General features: G+C 44.4%; 1 protein-coding gene across 3 annotated transcripts in view; it reads right to left on the bottom strand.

The window, feature by feature from the left end:
* Positions 1 to 15,560, bottom strand: part of POLR3E (RNA polymerase III subunit E) — a 29,788-nt gene that overhangs the window by 859 nt on the left and 13,369 nt on the right. For 2 of the 3 annotated variants that reach the window (XM_068699456.1, XM_068699457.1), the window contains exons 13-20: positions 15,281 to 15,401; positions 13,582 to 13,663; positions 11,126 to 11,185; positions 10,177 to 10,334; positions 9,815 to 9,879; positions 7,815 to 8,311; positions 3,290 to 3,367; positions 2,194 to 2,319 (exon numbers count right to left, since the gene is read on the bottom strand). In XM_068699456.1, the coding sequence (XP_068555557.1) occupies positions 2,194 to 2,319; positions 3,290 to 3,367; positions 7,815 to 8,311; positions 9,815 to 9,879; positions 10,177 to 10,334; positions 11,126 to 11,185; positions 13,582 to 13,663; positions 15,281 to 15,401 (1,187 nt within the window). Of the gene's footprint in view, positions 1 to 2,193; positions 2,320 to 3,289; positions 3,382 to 7,814; positions 8,312 to 9,814; positions 9,880 to 10,176; positions 10,335 to 11,125; positions 11,186 to 13,581; positions 13,664 to 15,280; positions 15,402 to 15,560 lie in introns of those variants that run through there. The other variant, XM_068699458.1, reaches the window with a different exon arrangement.

Below are 15,560 nucleotides of genomic sequence, written 5' to 3'. Positions count from 1 at the left end.
CTGGGGAGGAAAGGGAAAGTCCATCAGCACCCACAGCACTAAGCTATGCGGCTCAGGGACTACCACAGTTAAGTTGTACCCTGCCTGTTTTGGGAACCATTACTGGCTTTGTGATGGTAAATGTGATCAGTAAGTCCCTCCAGAGCACAAATGAGACCATGAATGCAGAGCTGCAGGTTATCTCTGCCCTGAGGATCATATAACTTAAATTAAGATGACAGACACAGAGGGGGGAAGGCTGAAAGGGCACAAGCAGGATAAACAATGTGATGGCAGCAAGAAGCCATGCTTTTTGGGGGGAGGAAATGGAGGGAATCATGCAGAAGCCAACTTAAGAAAGGCTGAGGAAAGAGGAACTGAGAGGTTGGCACAGGCTGAAGCTCAGGTGAAGACACAAGCAGAGGGAAGGGCTGGAGTGCACAGGGAGCACCAAAGCTGGAGCCTTACAAGAAGCAATGTTCTATGATATTGAAGTGTCAAACCTCAGAACCGTACTTTGGTATTCTGACCACGTCTGCTATGCTTACAGCTGGTAAGCACCACAGCAAAGGGGCTCAGTAAGTGGGTTTTCTTGTGGTTCATTTTCTTATTTCTATTAAATGAACACCAAGTCTCTTGAGTTCTAAGCTAATAGCTTCTCTTTCTTCTGCTTCTGCCCTCCCATTTAGGTAATTCAACACAACTTAAGAACTGCTACAGAATGGATACTGTGGAACTTAAATGGAAAAAAAAAGATCTTAATTCTTGGGATTTAAAGAAAAACACTCTACAAATAAGAAATTAAGTGCAGAGGCTAGAGAGAGGGTTTGCAGTCTTGATCTGCAGACGCAGAAATACAAACCCTGTCTGTTGCTTCTGATGGGTATTAGAAAAAAAAAAAAAGGAGCACATGAAGCTAGGGAAATAGGAGTCAACGAAACCAATTTCATTCAAAGTGGAATCCAGCCTCTCATGGTTTAAAGAAGTCAAAAAAGCTTCCTGTTTCATTAAATCATACTTTCAACATTCATTTCAGAAACAAAGAAATTCAAATGCTTCTGTAACAAATGTACTGAAAACAAATAAGTCTGACACAGCACAAAGCTGGTTGCATGACAACTTATGTTTATATAAACAGTACCCAGTTTGTTGAGGGAAAGCATTTTTTTCCCCAAAATAGATTATTGGTTAATTAGCAATATCATTGTGAAAACTAATGCCAGTACATTGTCTAGATGTTTTGGGAGAGCTGATAGCAGAGCTCATCTAGTTGCTTGACAAACCTTCCAGGAGAGGCAAGCCACATGAAATACCGTCTTGATTAGCAGGCAGAAATGTCTGAGCTTATTTTAATACTAAGACCAGGTTCTTTCAAGCAAGACCAGTTTGCTTACTATCACAGCAACAGATCTGTAATTTTTCATACATGCTATTATTCTGCTTACAGATCCCAACGTAATAAAGTACTTCAACACTTGACTTACTGAAGTGGGTGATGGTGAGGAAAGGCCCAGCAACAGTGATTAAAGCATCACACTAGTTGGCAGCCTTCTGCTTAGCCACCCTGCATCACTTTTAAGGTTTGTCAATCATGGCCTGTGCGGTCTGTATACCTTAAGCTTCTTTAGAAAGTAAATGGCTCATCTTCAAAGACAGAGATGAAAGGTTTCAAATAAACATTCTCTACGAAATGTGTTACCTAGTACTCTGTATGCTTATTTTGGCTATGGTTTTGCTCTCTGCACTACTCTAAGTCCTACTATAGAATGAAATGCATTTCCTTCTGAATAGATGGCACTTGTGTTCTTCAGCATTAACCAACAGCAGGCAGCTGGTATGCTTAGAACACTGCACTGAACACTCCCACCACCTTAATGTTTAACTCCACATTATTTAACATTCCAGTGCATTTAAAAAAAAAATAACTCTGATGTTAAAAATAACTCTGATGTTTCTTAAATAAGGATTTGCTGCAATAATGCCAAACAACATGGAAGTCACAATCACTACTCTTCAAAGGGAAAGAAGGTAGAATGAGACAAGTGTTAGTTTTAAGAAAACAGGCTGAGAAATAGGCTCTGTCCACATTCCAACAGCAATTGTTATAGCATCACGTTCACTTGTCAGCTCAAGGTAAAATATCCCCTGGTCAAACCAAAGCATTAAAAATTCATGCATTAATTGGATCAAACCCACAGCTGAATAGAAACTTACCTTTAACACTCTATCCACCTCCTGCTTGTTTACGTCTTCTCCACATTCTTGACTCAACTGATTCTGAATGACATTTCTGCGCACTCGATAATTTTTCGAAAAGATTTCAAGCAAAACTTGGCGATGCTTCAGAAGAAAAAATATAATTAATATAAAGGGAACAAACATTTTTAGCTTTCTCTACAACAAAACTGCACGTGCATTAGTCTGTACAAAGCATTCACTGAACTGCATTAGAGGATTCTTGCTTCATAATCTTGAAACTTTATTCCGTCCCATTTATATCTGCTGTCTATTAGGTCTGCTCCTATTTTCTTAGGGCACTACAGTGATCTCTCCAGACCCCATCTCTGCCCTGTCTGTCACAGGATCTGCACCTATCCTGTGACCTGTGGCACCTCCAAAGGCACAAAGCATGTTGAAGAAGGAGCTTTGACTTACTCCTCTCAATGCTTCTCATGTAACTCGTAGTCAACTCCAGCCAGAAGGCTGGATACTGCTTTTTCTCTAGAACAATGTATAAGATTTCCCTATAAACACTTACTTAGGTCACAGAAACAGCAATTATATTATCCATCTATACTTTGTTAGGCTGCCTTTCCTTCCACTTCATTTACTCTGGTATCAATTAAAACTCAAGAGATGCTCACACATGCTGTAATCATTTCCTATTCTAAATATAAACAGATACACCAGGTATCAGCATTATATAATCACTGGTTAATGTGTTACCATCAACAAAAAAAAAAAAAGAAAATTGGACTGGATCCCGGTGTAAGGCCCACATTCTAGAATCCTTTCTCTTCCCAGGTTCAGCATTATTTGCATTCCACTGAGTTAAGTTAGTTACTAACACAAATTACCAACATAAAATGGTTCTGTCCACACCACTTGGTCTTGACACAGTGACGATCAACCTGCGATCTGAGAGCTTCCTCTCAGCTGGAGAGTTTTCAGTGGTACTGAAAACTGGAGACTTCCTTAGGGAAAGGGTAAAAAAACCTACCTGCTGTACCACTTCAGGAAACACAAATTCAGTCGCTGCCAAATGCTCACTAACCATGTATTTGGAAGGGTCACTGTTTTTTGCCTTTACCTGATCATAAGTGTCACCGGCTTCCCAAAGTGCATAAACCTTTAGTTCATCTGGTGAAGCAGCAGTCTGTGGAGGAAACTGAGAACAAGAGGCTGTTAAAAATAACTACCTATTTAATGAGTTCTGCTTAATGATTCTACGATACAGTATCCCTTGACACCCATCAGTGAGTCAAAAACGTTGTGGCCACGTAATGAGAATTGCTGAAACAACACAGGCTCCTCTCCCACCCCACACTCAAAGCAGTAACTTCCCTCCGGTAGCCCCCATGCCTGCACAGGCACATCCATCCCGCAGCCAAGGAACACAAGCCACATGTAATCCATCCTGCAGCACACAGACCCTGAACGAGGGGGTAATTATGGCCTAGAGAATAGGACGAGCACTCCAGCATCCTGATCTGTGCCTTAGTATGTCCAAGTGATGTCTGACTGATGCTTCTGGTCACATTGGGGTAATCCTCAGCAGGGTGACAGGCACACCACCAACCATTTCAGAGCTTTAAACTGGGGCTGCTGGGCACTCTGGACCCCCTGAATGGGGGGCATGGGCACAGTTTCCTGTTGGAGAGAGGACAACCACCAAGTGCCAGAACAGCAGTGCTAAGGCTTGCACCTCAGCCAGTATTTCACTGCAAGACGTATAGGCTTTTCCTGTCAGATGCATTGTTTCCAGAACACCCAAAGCATTATTCAACTGAGCATCAAGCGCACTGCAGGGTCTTTCTGGAGATTTTTAAGTCTCCAGTGGCCAGTTTCAGACATTCAGACTCTAACCTGGATGTATCTGCTTCACTGCTCCCAGGTTGGTATGACTGACAAGCACTGTGCTTCTGCTGCATTTGTGATCTCTGCTCTGAGACACACTACAGGACTCCTGAAGACTGAACACCAATGGAGAGTGAACCAGACACCTGTTCATTTCAGGCTCCAAAAATGAAGTGTTATTTTTTTTCCCCCCATATGCCAAGCTAAGGAAACACCATTCGTTTTTTCTGAAGCAGAGGCCTCATGCCCCTGCACACAGGAGGAATACAACTGCCTCTCCTCCATGCTCCAAACTCCTAAAAAAAAAACAGAATACCGTCCATTTGCCTTATCATCTCCCCTTGGAACACTAACTAGCAAGCAATGCTGGAATATGCCTTCACTCCTGACATGTCTCTTCCTGTCTGTCACTAACAATTTATTCCTTGCTAACCGCCCAGACGACCTCAATCAATCATCTTAGAAAAGCTAACAAGCCCATCCTGATTGTTCCAGTATTCCTCAATCCTGGCTGCTTGTACAAAACACACCTTTCTTCCCAGCCTCTCCCACACCACGCCAAGAGACTCGTGCATCACAGAATGAAAGATCAGCCTCTCCTTTCACACAATGCCTCTGATCTTACTGCAGAGGAGAAGCATTTTGTCCAGCGGGATTAGCAGCTTTAGCTCCCACGTTGGCCCAAACAGCTGGAATATAACACAGTTTCCTACTTGGTTCAGAGGCAGGACTCAGGTTTATTAGGCTCATAACACCTGACACACTTCTCTTCTCATATGGACATGCCATGTATTGAGGAGTACAACCTCTTGTATGCTTTCAGCACAGATAAAATCAAACCCTTCAGCCTCTCTCCTGATAGCTGCAGCAGGAGAAGCAAACTGCAGGGCAGCACAAGCACTGAGCTACGCGCTGCCTCGCTCTGGGAAAGCCACCAGTGCAAACTCCTGCCTCAGCCACGCCGGAACATGGCTGCACTTCTCTGGCCATTCAGCAAGGAAACTGCCTCCAAAGCAACACAATACTTATTTGGGAAAAAACACAGAACCTCCTCCCCTTGCCCAGCCTCACTCCGTAAACTGCTGCACAGACTGGTGCCAGCAGCTCCCTGCTTGCTTGCTGCTGTCACTTCTGGTCCTCAGGGGACGGAAATGCCACCAAAGGCTCCTCAGAGAGACATACAGCTCTGTCCAGCTGTCCTGCCCTCCCATACACGCTCTCTGCCATATTCATTATCTTAGCCTCTACAGTCTCACCTTGAAACAGCTCTCCACTGCCTTAAAGCCCTTCTTTATAACATTTACCCCGTGCCCTTCCTGCTGTGAGCCCCCAGAGCCATCGCAGAGTTTTTGGACAACTTGCTGCCCGTGTCCCAGGGCTGCCACGTTACAAGGGAAGCTGTTGGGGAGGAGCCCTTGGCTTTGGGATGCATCTAGCTGGAGCACTGAGCATGTCCTAAAAATAGCCTCTGCCAGACAGCCCCGTGTTCCTGCTACACCAGTCTGCAGGGGGCTGACGCTGCCAGAAAAACTCATCTGCCGAAACAACCTTAGAGGCAAACTGCTGTGCTTTGCCCTCGGGGTGATGCGGCCCTGCTCCCTGTAAGAGCGGGGCAGCACACACAGGCACCCCTCCTGCTACCCCAGCCAGGAGGAAGCCATGCTGACATCATTTCCCGATTGCTCCAAAATAGCTCCCAGGTCTGGGCAGAGCCTGGCCACGCCACGGAGTGGGGAAGGGAGCCAGCAGGAACCAGCCACCGCTGCGTACCCGCTCCCCCTCAGTGCTCGGGGAGCATCTGCCTGCCTGGGATTCGCTTTCCAGACCTGCTCGTCCCTCCTGGCCGAGGATGCTACAAAGCACAGGCAAACACAGCACCCTGCAGGCATCTTCCCGGCCTCACTTACAGATGGCCTGGCACCTCTCCTGGCTCCCCACAAATACTATTTATCTTGTGCCCCAGGTGCAGCAGGTCAGCTTTGTAAATAAAGCCGGCATTCCACTGCCTAGGTTTCTATTGTTGTTTCCAGCAACACGTTTTCCATAATAGGGCAATGTGCAAGTCAAAAGTGTCTTCACCCCCCACAGAACATCACTTTAATTACCTCAGATCATTGATTTTTATCACCAAAGCCGTTTCAATTACAGAAAACTAATGAGCAACTAACTACGAAATCCCAGGCTAAACAACCCTCCAGGCTTCCACTGAGCTCAGGCAGCCTCGGTGGGTTCAAACAAAATCGTCCAGGGGAATGATCAAGAGATACTGAAACATATGAGCCCATGCAAAGGGTAAAACCAGCCCAGGCACCTCTGCCACCTCCCTGGAGCATGAGCTGGAGGCTTGGGGGCTAACAATTTACATGGCTGATAACAGTACAGGCTTGTGCAGGCTCCTGTAGAAGATCTCAAGTTTTGGGTAAGCAGAAGTAAAACTAACAGCAGACCTCCAGCAAGAGACCTTCCAGTGCCATCTCCACACCTCTGCGGGGCTCCTGTGACAGGACTTCCCAGACAGAAAGTTCCCAACCACCTGTGCTCAGGAGGATTTTATTTAGGTTGTCTTTTGAAAAGCAGAACCTATCCCACTTTCACTCCTCGCAGCCTTTAAGCGAAGACGGGATGAACTCATTCCCAAATTCCCAGCATTTCCAAAGCAAAGCAGTCCCAGTTCCAATTAAGACAGCAGTAATGACCTCAGCTATTTGCCACCAGCACAGCGAACGCACATCCTATACTGTGTACAAAGGAGAGTCTCTCCAGCAGCAGGAGGCAGCGCCAGCCCAGCATTACCCCAGGACTTGGAAGCTGTCAGGAGAGAAAGCAGAAAGTACCAAGCTCGGTGGCCTCCCTTGTGGCACCTCATGTCTGTTACGAGGTTCCCCGGTGCCACAACACGCACTCTGCACACGATTGAACATGTTATTTCTGCCTCCTTATTCCTGAGCTGGCTCCCAACTCCCATGCTCCAGGCTCTCTCATCAGGCTGCCTGCTCCCTGCTCTTTCTGCCTCGCCTGCTCTCTCAAGCAGTTCACACGTCTCTTCTCTCTCACCAAAGGCAGCCGACTCCCGAGCTCTTTCTGGTTGCAAAACAATCAGCACTGCCAGATGACTCGTAAAATTATTTTCCTTTTAGGCTATTTCCCACGATGCCAAATTACTTTTTCCTTCCTAAGCAATCTGCTGTCACACAACGGTTGCTGTGACTCACGCAATCACACATGTCATTTCTACACAGACAAACAAACAAAGACATCTCTGAACAATCCTGGAGGAAAAGGACTGGCCCAAGAAACCTGCTGGAGATAGGGTTTGGCGCTTCCCAGAGGGCTCTGCTGGCTGTGCCCCGCTGGGCCAGGCAACAACCACCACCTCTCCTCCCCAGCAGCATCCCTGTCAGGAGCTTGTGCAACTCGCAGAAAGCTGGTGGGAAGAGATCCAGGACTGCCCTAGGTCGTGTTACTGAAACAGGAGCAATGAGACCCTGAGTCACTGCAGCCCCACACCTCGGAGGTGGGAAAAGCCCCAGAGCCAACTGCGCTGCGAGCATTACCCCGCAGCAGAGAAAGCAGAGCCTGCCAGAAGCAGGACCTCAGACAAACCTCCGGCAGTTTCAACAGATCCAGTATTGGATGCTTACTCAGAGGACATCTTTCTTCCAGTCCAGCCCAAGACAAACATTTCACAGCTCAGACATTTAACTGGCCCCCATCCCTCCTCCCTAAACACCAGAGGAAAAAAAAAAAATAATACTTACAGGCACCAAAATTTGTTTGCAGCCAGTGTCCAGCACCATGTCCTGTAACATTTTGTCTGAAATGCCACTGAACAACGTGTGTCCTGGAGGCAGACTGGCTAAGTGAAGGTTAAACAACCGTTTCAGCTCACTCAGGGTGAGTACAAATTGTTTCTTAAACGTTGAGGACACAAACGCCTTCAGTTCCTGGGCCACCCGGTCACCGCAGCCTCCAGGCAAGTGGCCGTTCAAGGTGTCCATGGAGTCCTCCTCGGCGTGGAGGCCGTTGACAACGCCGTTGTTCATGCCCTCATAAGCCAAGGTGTCCATGGGCTCCTCATCACTCACAGGCTCCTCTTTGATGCGGATATTGGAGATATCCATCTTAGCTGAAGCGTCGTTTGATTTCAGCTCTGCCTTTTGCTTCTGGAACTCCTTCTCCAGCTGCCCGTAGTTCTGCTTGACTCTCGCTTTAGCCATGTTGACTCTTTGCTCCCCAGAAACCACCAACGGATGACCTAGCGAGGAACAAAAGGCACCATAAAATTCACCACAACCTGGACTCCAGCCTTGCAGGATGTTTCTTGAAAGGCTTGTAGTAAAATAAAGCCAGGAAACAATTTCTACTTGTAAAATCTAAGGCATAACCATGGTTTGTGCATTAGATTTTACTTTTTATTTTTTTAACCTTAAAAAAAAAACATGTCAGTAACTGTAAGCCAACCAGTTGTAGAAGGAACCTGCAGCAAGGAGAAAGTGTATTTGTTCAGCCACTAGGGCCTTTTGCACAAATCAGGAAACCAAGATACAGATTACTTACATATCTTTACTTGTGACCCAAGTACTTCTTTACCTGACAACTTCAAAAAAAGAAAAAAACGAGTATGCAGAGGCTGGTTGGGCTCACTGCAGCAACTGCCACAGTCAGCACAAAGATGTCCTATAGGTAGAACAAGTATACTGCAGGGGTTAACAGTGAATCTGAACACTTTTTTAGCATGAGGTGCACAGTATGGAAGTCTGAGACCCTCTGCTAAGTATCAATACACAGTCATGAGGGGAAATGCACAGGAGGGTGTCCTTTCCCATGCAATCCTGGCACCTCTTCTGGTGTCCTCTCCACACCCAGCAATCCAAAACTGAAAAGGCGTGTTGAGAAAAGAGGAATCCAGTCCCAATCCCACAGGAAGGAGTGCTGTATTTAAGGCAAAAGCCCACACAGCACACATGCTGTTATCTTCTCTTCTGATAGGCCCACTAATCCTCTCCGAATAACCGAACACCTAATCCTTCCAAGCAGATCAGATACAGGGTATTGAGATGGATTCCCGTGCACGTTTGTCAGTTCTGCTTACACTCTTCACTGGCTCCAGTGTCTGGCAGTGAGCCAAATGCCTAGTTAAAACTCTTTGCAATCTCAAGTTTTCAAAATCTTTTAGGACTGTGGCACAGCTACCTTAATATCCTTACTGGCATCCATGGGAGGGTGTGGGGGGAACGTCAAAAAAAAGATCTTCACACCTCCTTACAGCCCCCTGACAAACACATTCTTTATTAACTGCTCAGCCCTCAACCACACCACAGACAGCCCAGTGCAAATCAGGGGAAATAAATAAATAATAATAAAAAACAGAGAGGTGAGAATTAATTGTGTAATGGTCCTGTCCTCTCTTCAGGAGCTGCTTACATCCCTAGAGCATACATGCTGCCGTAAGTGAGGAAGTGGTTAACAGAACCAGCTGACTTCAGCTGATTTTACACTATCAGATACAGAGTCCCCGGTGTCAAGGAATCATCCCTGCTCTACTACAGCGTGTAAACCCCAGGATTAGTTAGTGAAGATATTAGCGAAGACCAAGATGTTTTTAACTAATACAGGGGAAATCACAAGAAAGAAAAAAAAAAGAAACAAAACACCACCAGTCCCCACCACATTCAAAAACAGACACTCCAAACCACTACACCCAGAAATACAGAGATATGCCCTTGCTTCAAGACAATCCAAACACAAATCTATTTACCTGATTGTGTCTCTTGTTTCTTTGGTGTCAAGTGTTCCTTTAAGAGATTATAGACCTTTTCTAATCTGAAAAACAAAGAAAAATACACCAATAGAGCTTCTGTTGTTATGCTTGCATGCAGCCACATCGGCTCTAGCCATTAGCCAGAACACTTCATTTCTGAAAAGCTGATCTTCAGGGAGCCACCAGGAATGAATGACTTGAATGATTTGGGGATGTCTTTCCCTCCCCACCCCTGGTGACTGTGAGAGGTGTATCTCAGAAGCAATGCAGATCTCATTATTTATCAATGTCTACAGAAACTTTGTGCTAGAGAGTTCTCCATTTCTAGCTTATTCCCCAAAATAAAGCAAGTAATTTACTTGGCCTGAATGCCCATCCACAGCATATGTTGCCTCTGAACTATATCTGGATGCTTCTTAACAAAGTCTTCATCATAAGGGAGCATGAACTCCCAACCTTTGTTTATTCTTGCCACAGACATGTGCTCTAGGAAGTCTTTCACATCTTCTGGGCAAAGCTATAAGAAAAAGAAAAAAAAGATGGAAGTCAGTTTACATCGGACATCGGCAGCCGTGCAACGCTGAGTATTGCTCCATGAGACAGGTGGAGTTGGACTGACTCTGTGTACGTGGGGCACCTTCACAAACACACGCCCAGGTAAGTGGAAGATAGTTATCCTCTGCAGCACCAGCACTTTCACACAACGTTAAAGGCACTGCACTTCAGAGAGCAGTGGTGATTAATCATCTGAGAGTCAAATAGCTCGTGGCATGTTTTGTAAAGAAAAGGGAGTTTCCCAACTGAGATGAAAAGATTCATCATTGTGAAGAGAAACATATTCTACAATTCTAATCTAATTTTAGAGCTCCAGGTCAGACATGCTGCATCTATACATGCATAGCTTTTAAGAAGCACTGGATCTAACATTCCAAAAGTAGCCCGTCTGTGCATAAGCTGCCGCATGTTTTGTCATTTAATTGCACTTTAAGGAAATGCTTTTTTTTCCTCCCTCTTTACATTACGTTTCTCATTCATGTACCAGTTTTAGCAGAATATTCAGGGGCCTGAGTTGTTCTAGCAAGACAGTTGCATCCTGTGGAACTGTGGTAACCGTGGGAGCTGCTTGAAATGTTTCTATAAAGAGTATCTGTACCTATTCCAAAGTGAAGCCATGCCTTGGGTAGCAACACTGCAAGTCAGCAGTAATGCAGGCACAGCAAATCCAAAAGAAAAGTCTTGCAGCAGCACTTGCAAAGAATGCCCAACACTTACCACCCATTTCTGATTTAGAAAGAAAAAGTCACTCACTTTTGTAACTGCTGCCACTTCCTTTCGCACAACCCAGCGGCCCTGGGTGAACTTCCACATCTAAGAGGAAACAAAGGAGAAACCCTAGTAGCTATATTTAGGAGTTTCCTTACTGAAGTCATAGTAACAACACTGTTGAATAATGTTACCAGAAAAAGGGAAGCAGGCAATGCTCAATACAGGTAGTGGGAAAACACTTTATGACCTTATTCCTTCCTCAAATGGCCATGAAAACAATATTAAAAGCTTTGAGAGTTCATGGTTTGCCTTGGTGAATCTTTGACTACAAAAGCTGTGAAGAATCTTTTGAACTCAAGACTTCACTTCACTTCACTTCTAAAAGAAAACCTACTGCAGTGATGCTGGGTCTCCAGAATCCACACCTCAGACTCAGCTTTAGCACAGGTACTCATCAACCTAAAGAAACCCTTCATCCACTACTATGGATGCAGTGCCTGTCGAAGGCTGCAGCAGACAAACTCCTCAAAAGTGTCTGCTGCCTTCTTCAATGCACACCACAGTCACAGGTGTGCCAAGATGGCCTTTCACTCACATGTGTGTCTCTGGTTAATGGAAAAGCCAGCTGCTCTGCTGAGCAGCTCCCAAGGTCTAACACACTGAGAACAGGCTAGCAGGATACTTGAGGATTCGGGCAGAACTGCCACTGCCTGAAAATGACCTTTGATTTCTTCCTGTCTCCATTTAAATAGACTACAACCTTAGTATGTGTGTATTAATAATGTTGTTAAGAATTCAAAATCTCATTACTGCCAGCTTCTCCCTGCCCTTCCACGTCACACATGGATCCTTCTCTCTGATTCAGCTTCTCTCTGCCCACAAACACACAAAATCACCAGTCACTTTAGGGCACAGGGCACTTCTGTTTTGAAGCACAAGAAGCTGCTGTCCAAAGGAAACAGATCTGTCATCTCCCCCTGTACACAACTCTGAGGCAGCCAGTCCTCATGAGACACCTTACCCTCAACTGTTCTCATGTTCTCTGAAATTATGTGAGAAGCTGAGACAAAAAAAAAAAAACGGAAGCTTTCAGGAAAGACACAAATTACCTTCTCTCCCTCAAAGTGTAGTCCGGAACAGTTTAACACTAAAGTAACTACTAGCCTTTTAAAATATTTAAAATAAGAGTAAAATATTTTTTAATCTTATAAATTACTCTACACAAATATGTACAGGAAAAGAAAGTTCACTTTTTAAGCTGGAAGACCTGTTTTCTCCACAGGTAACATTACATAGTATTCCTGAGCCTTATGAATAAAACATTTCATTTTGTCTGAAAGCCAGAAAAATTGATGTTATTTTCCAACATCTTAATCTTTTGCCTGTTGCAGAGCAATTCAGAAAATTACTTGCCTTTTAAGATCAACACAGATCAATTTCTCACACCAGGTATATTTGACATTTTAAATGAAAACAATTTATCTTTACATTTTAATTGCCAAACACTACCACTTACTTAACCAAGAACAATAATAATTGCTGGTCCCTAGAACTTTACACATGACGTGTCACCTAATCTGCTGTACCCTAAAGAGTAATGTCACTGGGTCACAACTGATTCCAGGTCTCCATATGGCAGTGTCCTGGGCAGACATCAAGACACAATGAGAAGTCAGTTTCAATCACCATCAGTTTTATCTTACACTAGAACTGTAATATCCTTAAGATCTCCTGCACAGCGTGCCCCTATCAGTTAAATCTTACAAACAAACTTTGCAAACAAAGGGAACAGTCAGGTCTACCTGAAAAAAACGAGAGCGGTGCACTTAGCTTTTTTTTTGATGGGGTGGAAGCCATAAACTGACTATGAACTTCGGAACCACTTAGGAACTTTCTTTTCACTAACTGCGGAAAGAATTAACACAATGCAGAGGTTGTTCCTCTTTGCTGTGGTTACGTGTTTACAAGACCTGTATTCATTTCAACTTCCATGTGCAGCCACTGCTCATAGAAGGTGCCTGGGAACAAAGTCCTTTCACTGATTAGCAACTCCCGGGAATAAAGTCCCTTTTAAAGGCCAACAGTGCCTGCTCAGGGAGCATAAGGCTTACCCACACTGCCCTCCTGAGACCTCATGGTCCGGAGCCCACGAAAATGTATCAGGGGAAACAAGCCCTTCATTATCCAGTCCTGGCTTCTCTGTAAGCCCCACATCGTGGGGCTTGGGTGACAGTGGCTCTATAACATTTATTAGAAAGTGATGCATATCACATACTGTTAGTGACTAGCAATCTGAACCTACCAGACAGCCACAATGTCAATCCACACCAACTCTCCCATGGCAGACTTGTAACACCACCATAAGGATTAAAGTACAAATAATTTCTGTGGAAGAAACATCTTGTTGCAGTAGAACAGCCAAGTTTTGCAATGCCATAGCTCTTAGGCAAACCTCACCTGTGTTCTCCTTTAGAAACAACAAACTCTTTTGTACTTACAACAAAGTCTCTCCCTCTACAAAGCACTTCTGCAGGGACTCCACTATGTGGACTAGAAGTATCTTTTGGGTAGAGGACATCACTGTTAATTAAAAAGAAAGATAAATTAGTTACTGGGTAGTCCAAAAAATGGCATTGGCAAAGATTAACATAACAAACGTGTGCTCCCTGTTCTGCAGTTAAATTATACCTTTATTCAAAGCATCGTTTTCATTAAAGGAATTAATATTGGCGTAATTACCCCACTGCAATTACATTAGTACAAAAAGGGCTTACACCAGCAAAGCCCAGCCTTGTGACTAGCAGATGCGTGCAACACAGGTACAAGCTCTGCTTTGTTCTTGCAAAGCCTATCCTCCCTTGGATTGGTGTAAACAAGACCAATGTGAGCCTAAGAAATGCTTAGGCTAACCTGGTATGCAGACGTAAATGAAGCATTTAGCCAAAATGCTGATCTGTGAGAATGAAGTGTTTTTTTTTTGCTTTGTTTTAGATCTCCTTCCCCATAATCAAGGATGAAAGAGAACAGTGCTATGAGATCTCATGCTCAAACCAACCAGCCTGAGGACGAACACCACCCTTGTGTCCTTATCTGCTTGTAAAACCAACTGGATGATATTCATTTCCATGGTCTCTAAAGCCTCAAGGCATCCTAGGTTCATGATCCTGATCCTACTCAGGCTACAGAAATGGGCTGCCTCTCCACTTAAAGCTCTGGGGTGTGTGTGGGCGCTGCTGTGTGTTTAACCATCCCAAACAGGCTACATCTACTAGAGATACATGCAGGCTCCTCAGACAAATAGCAAAGAATTAGTTACAACACAAAAACAATCAGAGTGCTAAAACCTTGTCTTAATTTGCACCCAGCTTCCTTCTGGAATGGCTGGAGGGACAGCAGGGACTGAAACCCTTAATACTGCTAATGCAGGCCCATATCACAATAGCTGAGACACCCTGCTAACAGACTGGGACTGGTAACTGGTGCCACTCAGCACAGAGAGCTATTCCACAGCCTGTAATTCTCTGCACGCAGTGCTCCACCCAGGTTAAAAAAAATAAAAAATAAATGACACTGCTCTTCAGACTTCAACTCCCAGTGGGATGCATTAACCTAATAAACAGGAGGATGATCCAGTATCTGTGTCAGGCAGTACAGACAGCATCCCACATGACTTATGGCAGGTAATGCCATTTTACCACAGGTAAAACTACCCTCTGTAAGGCAGGCAATGCTTTCAGCTGACAAGATCAGCACCCACTGATGAACAGCAAGGTGACTGCACAAAGATCTCTGACTGAATTTATCTAAGAAATATTATAGTTGAAATTGGTTTAGTTTTCTGTGTTTATATTTGACATTAATCCCTGGAAAGATTCAGGACTGTCCTATCACAAAAGAATATGAGCAAAGACAACACCGAAAACCTGACATAACTCAAATCCAAATACAGATTACATCACGTCTCACCCATTATTTTATGGGGCTAGGGACTGCAGTACTGTTATCTAGCACCAGCCATTGAATTTTTAATATCTAACCACAGAACAAAGCACAACATAATAAATCAAGATTTTACAGCACTGTAAGTTTAGAACATGGCTACTTTGGGACACAATGAAGATGCCTATATAAAATCTATTGTTCTGTTTCTCTCCTTACAGCAGAAAGACACATCCCAGTAACAAAGACAAGCCATACCTCTTCACCACCCAGTTTCCCTGGACCAGCATTGCCACCTGCTGTATACAGCGGAGAACTGCCGTAGAGTCAGTCCCAGAGCCTAGCAAACTCATCAGATTTGCAAATGGCATGACCTTCACTGAAAGGCAAATCACACATCAGATTAAGGGCTTCCTCAATACACAATGCAGACAGATTTATAACTCTAGGATATTATGATTTATGCTTATGCTCAAATTCTAGGTCACAGATGTATCTTATGAAAAATATCAAAAACTAAATTCTAGAACACCCCCTT

Source organism: Anas acuta, chromosome 15, assembly GCF_963932015.1.
Source record: "Anas acuta chromosome 15, bAnaAcu1.1, whole genome shotgun sequence".
NCBI lineage: Eukaryota > Metazoa > Chordata > Aves > Anseriformes > Anatidae > Anas > Anas acuta.
The sequence above is the reverse complement of the archived record's forward strand: the minus strand, read 5'-3'. Positions and strand labels throughout refer to the sequence as shown.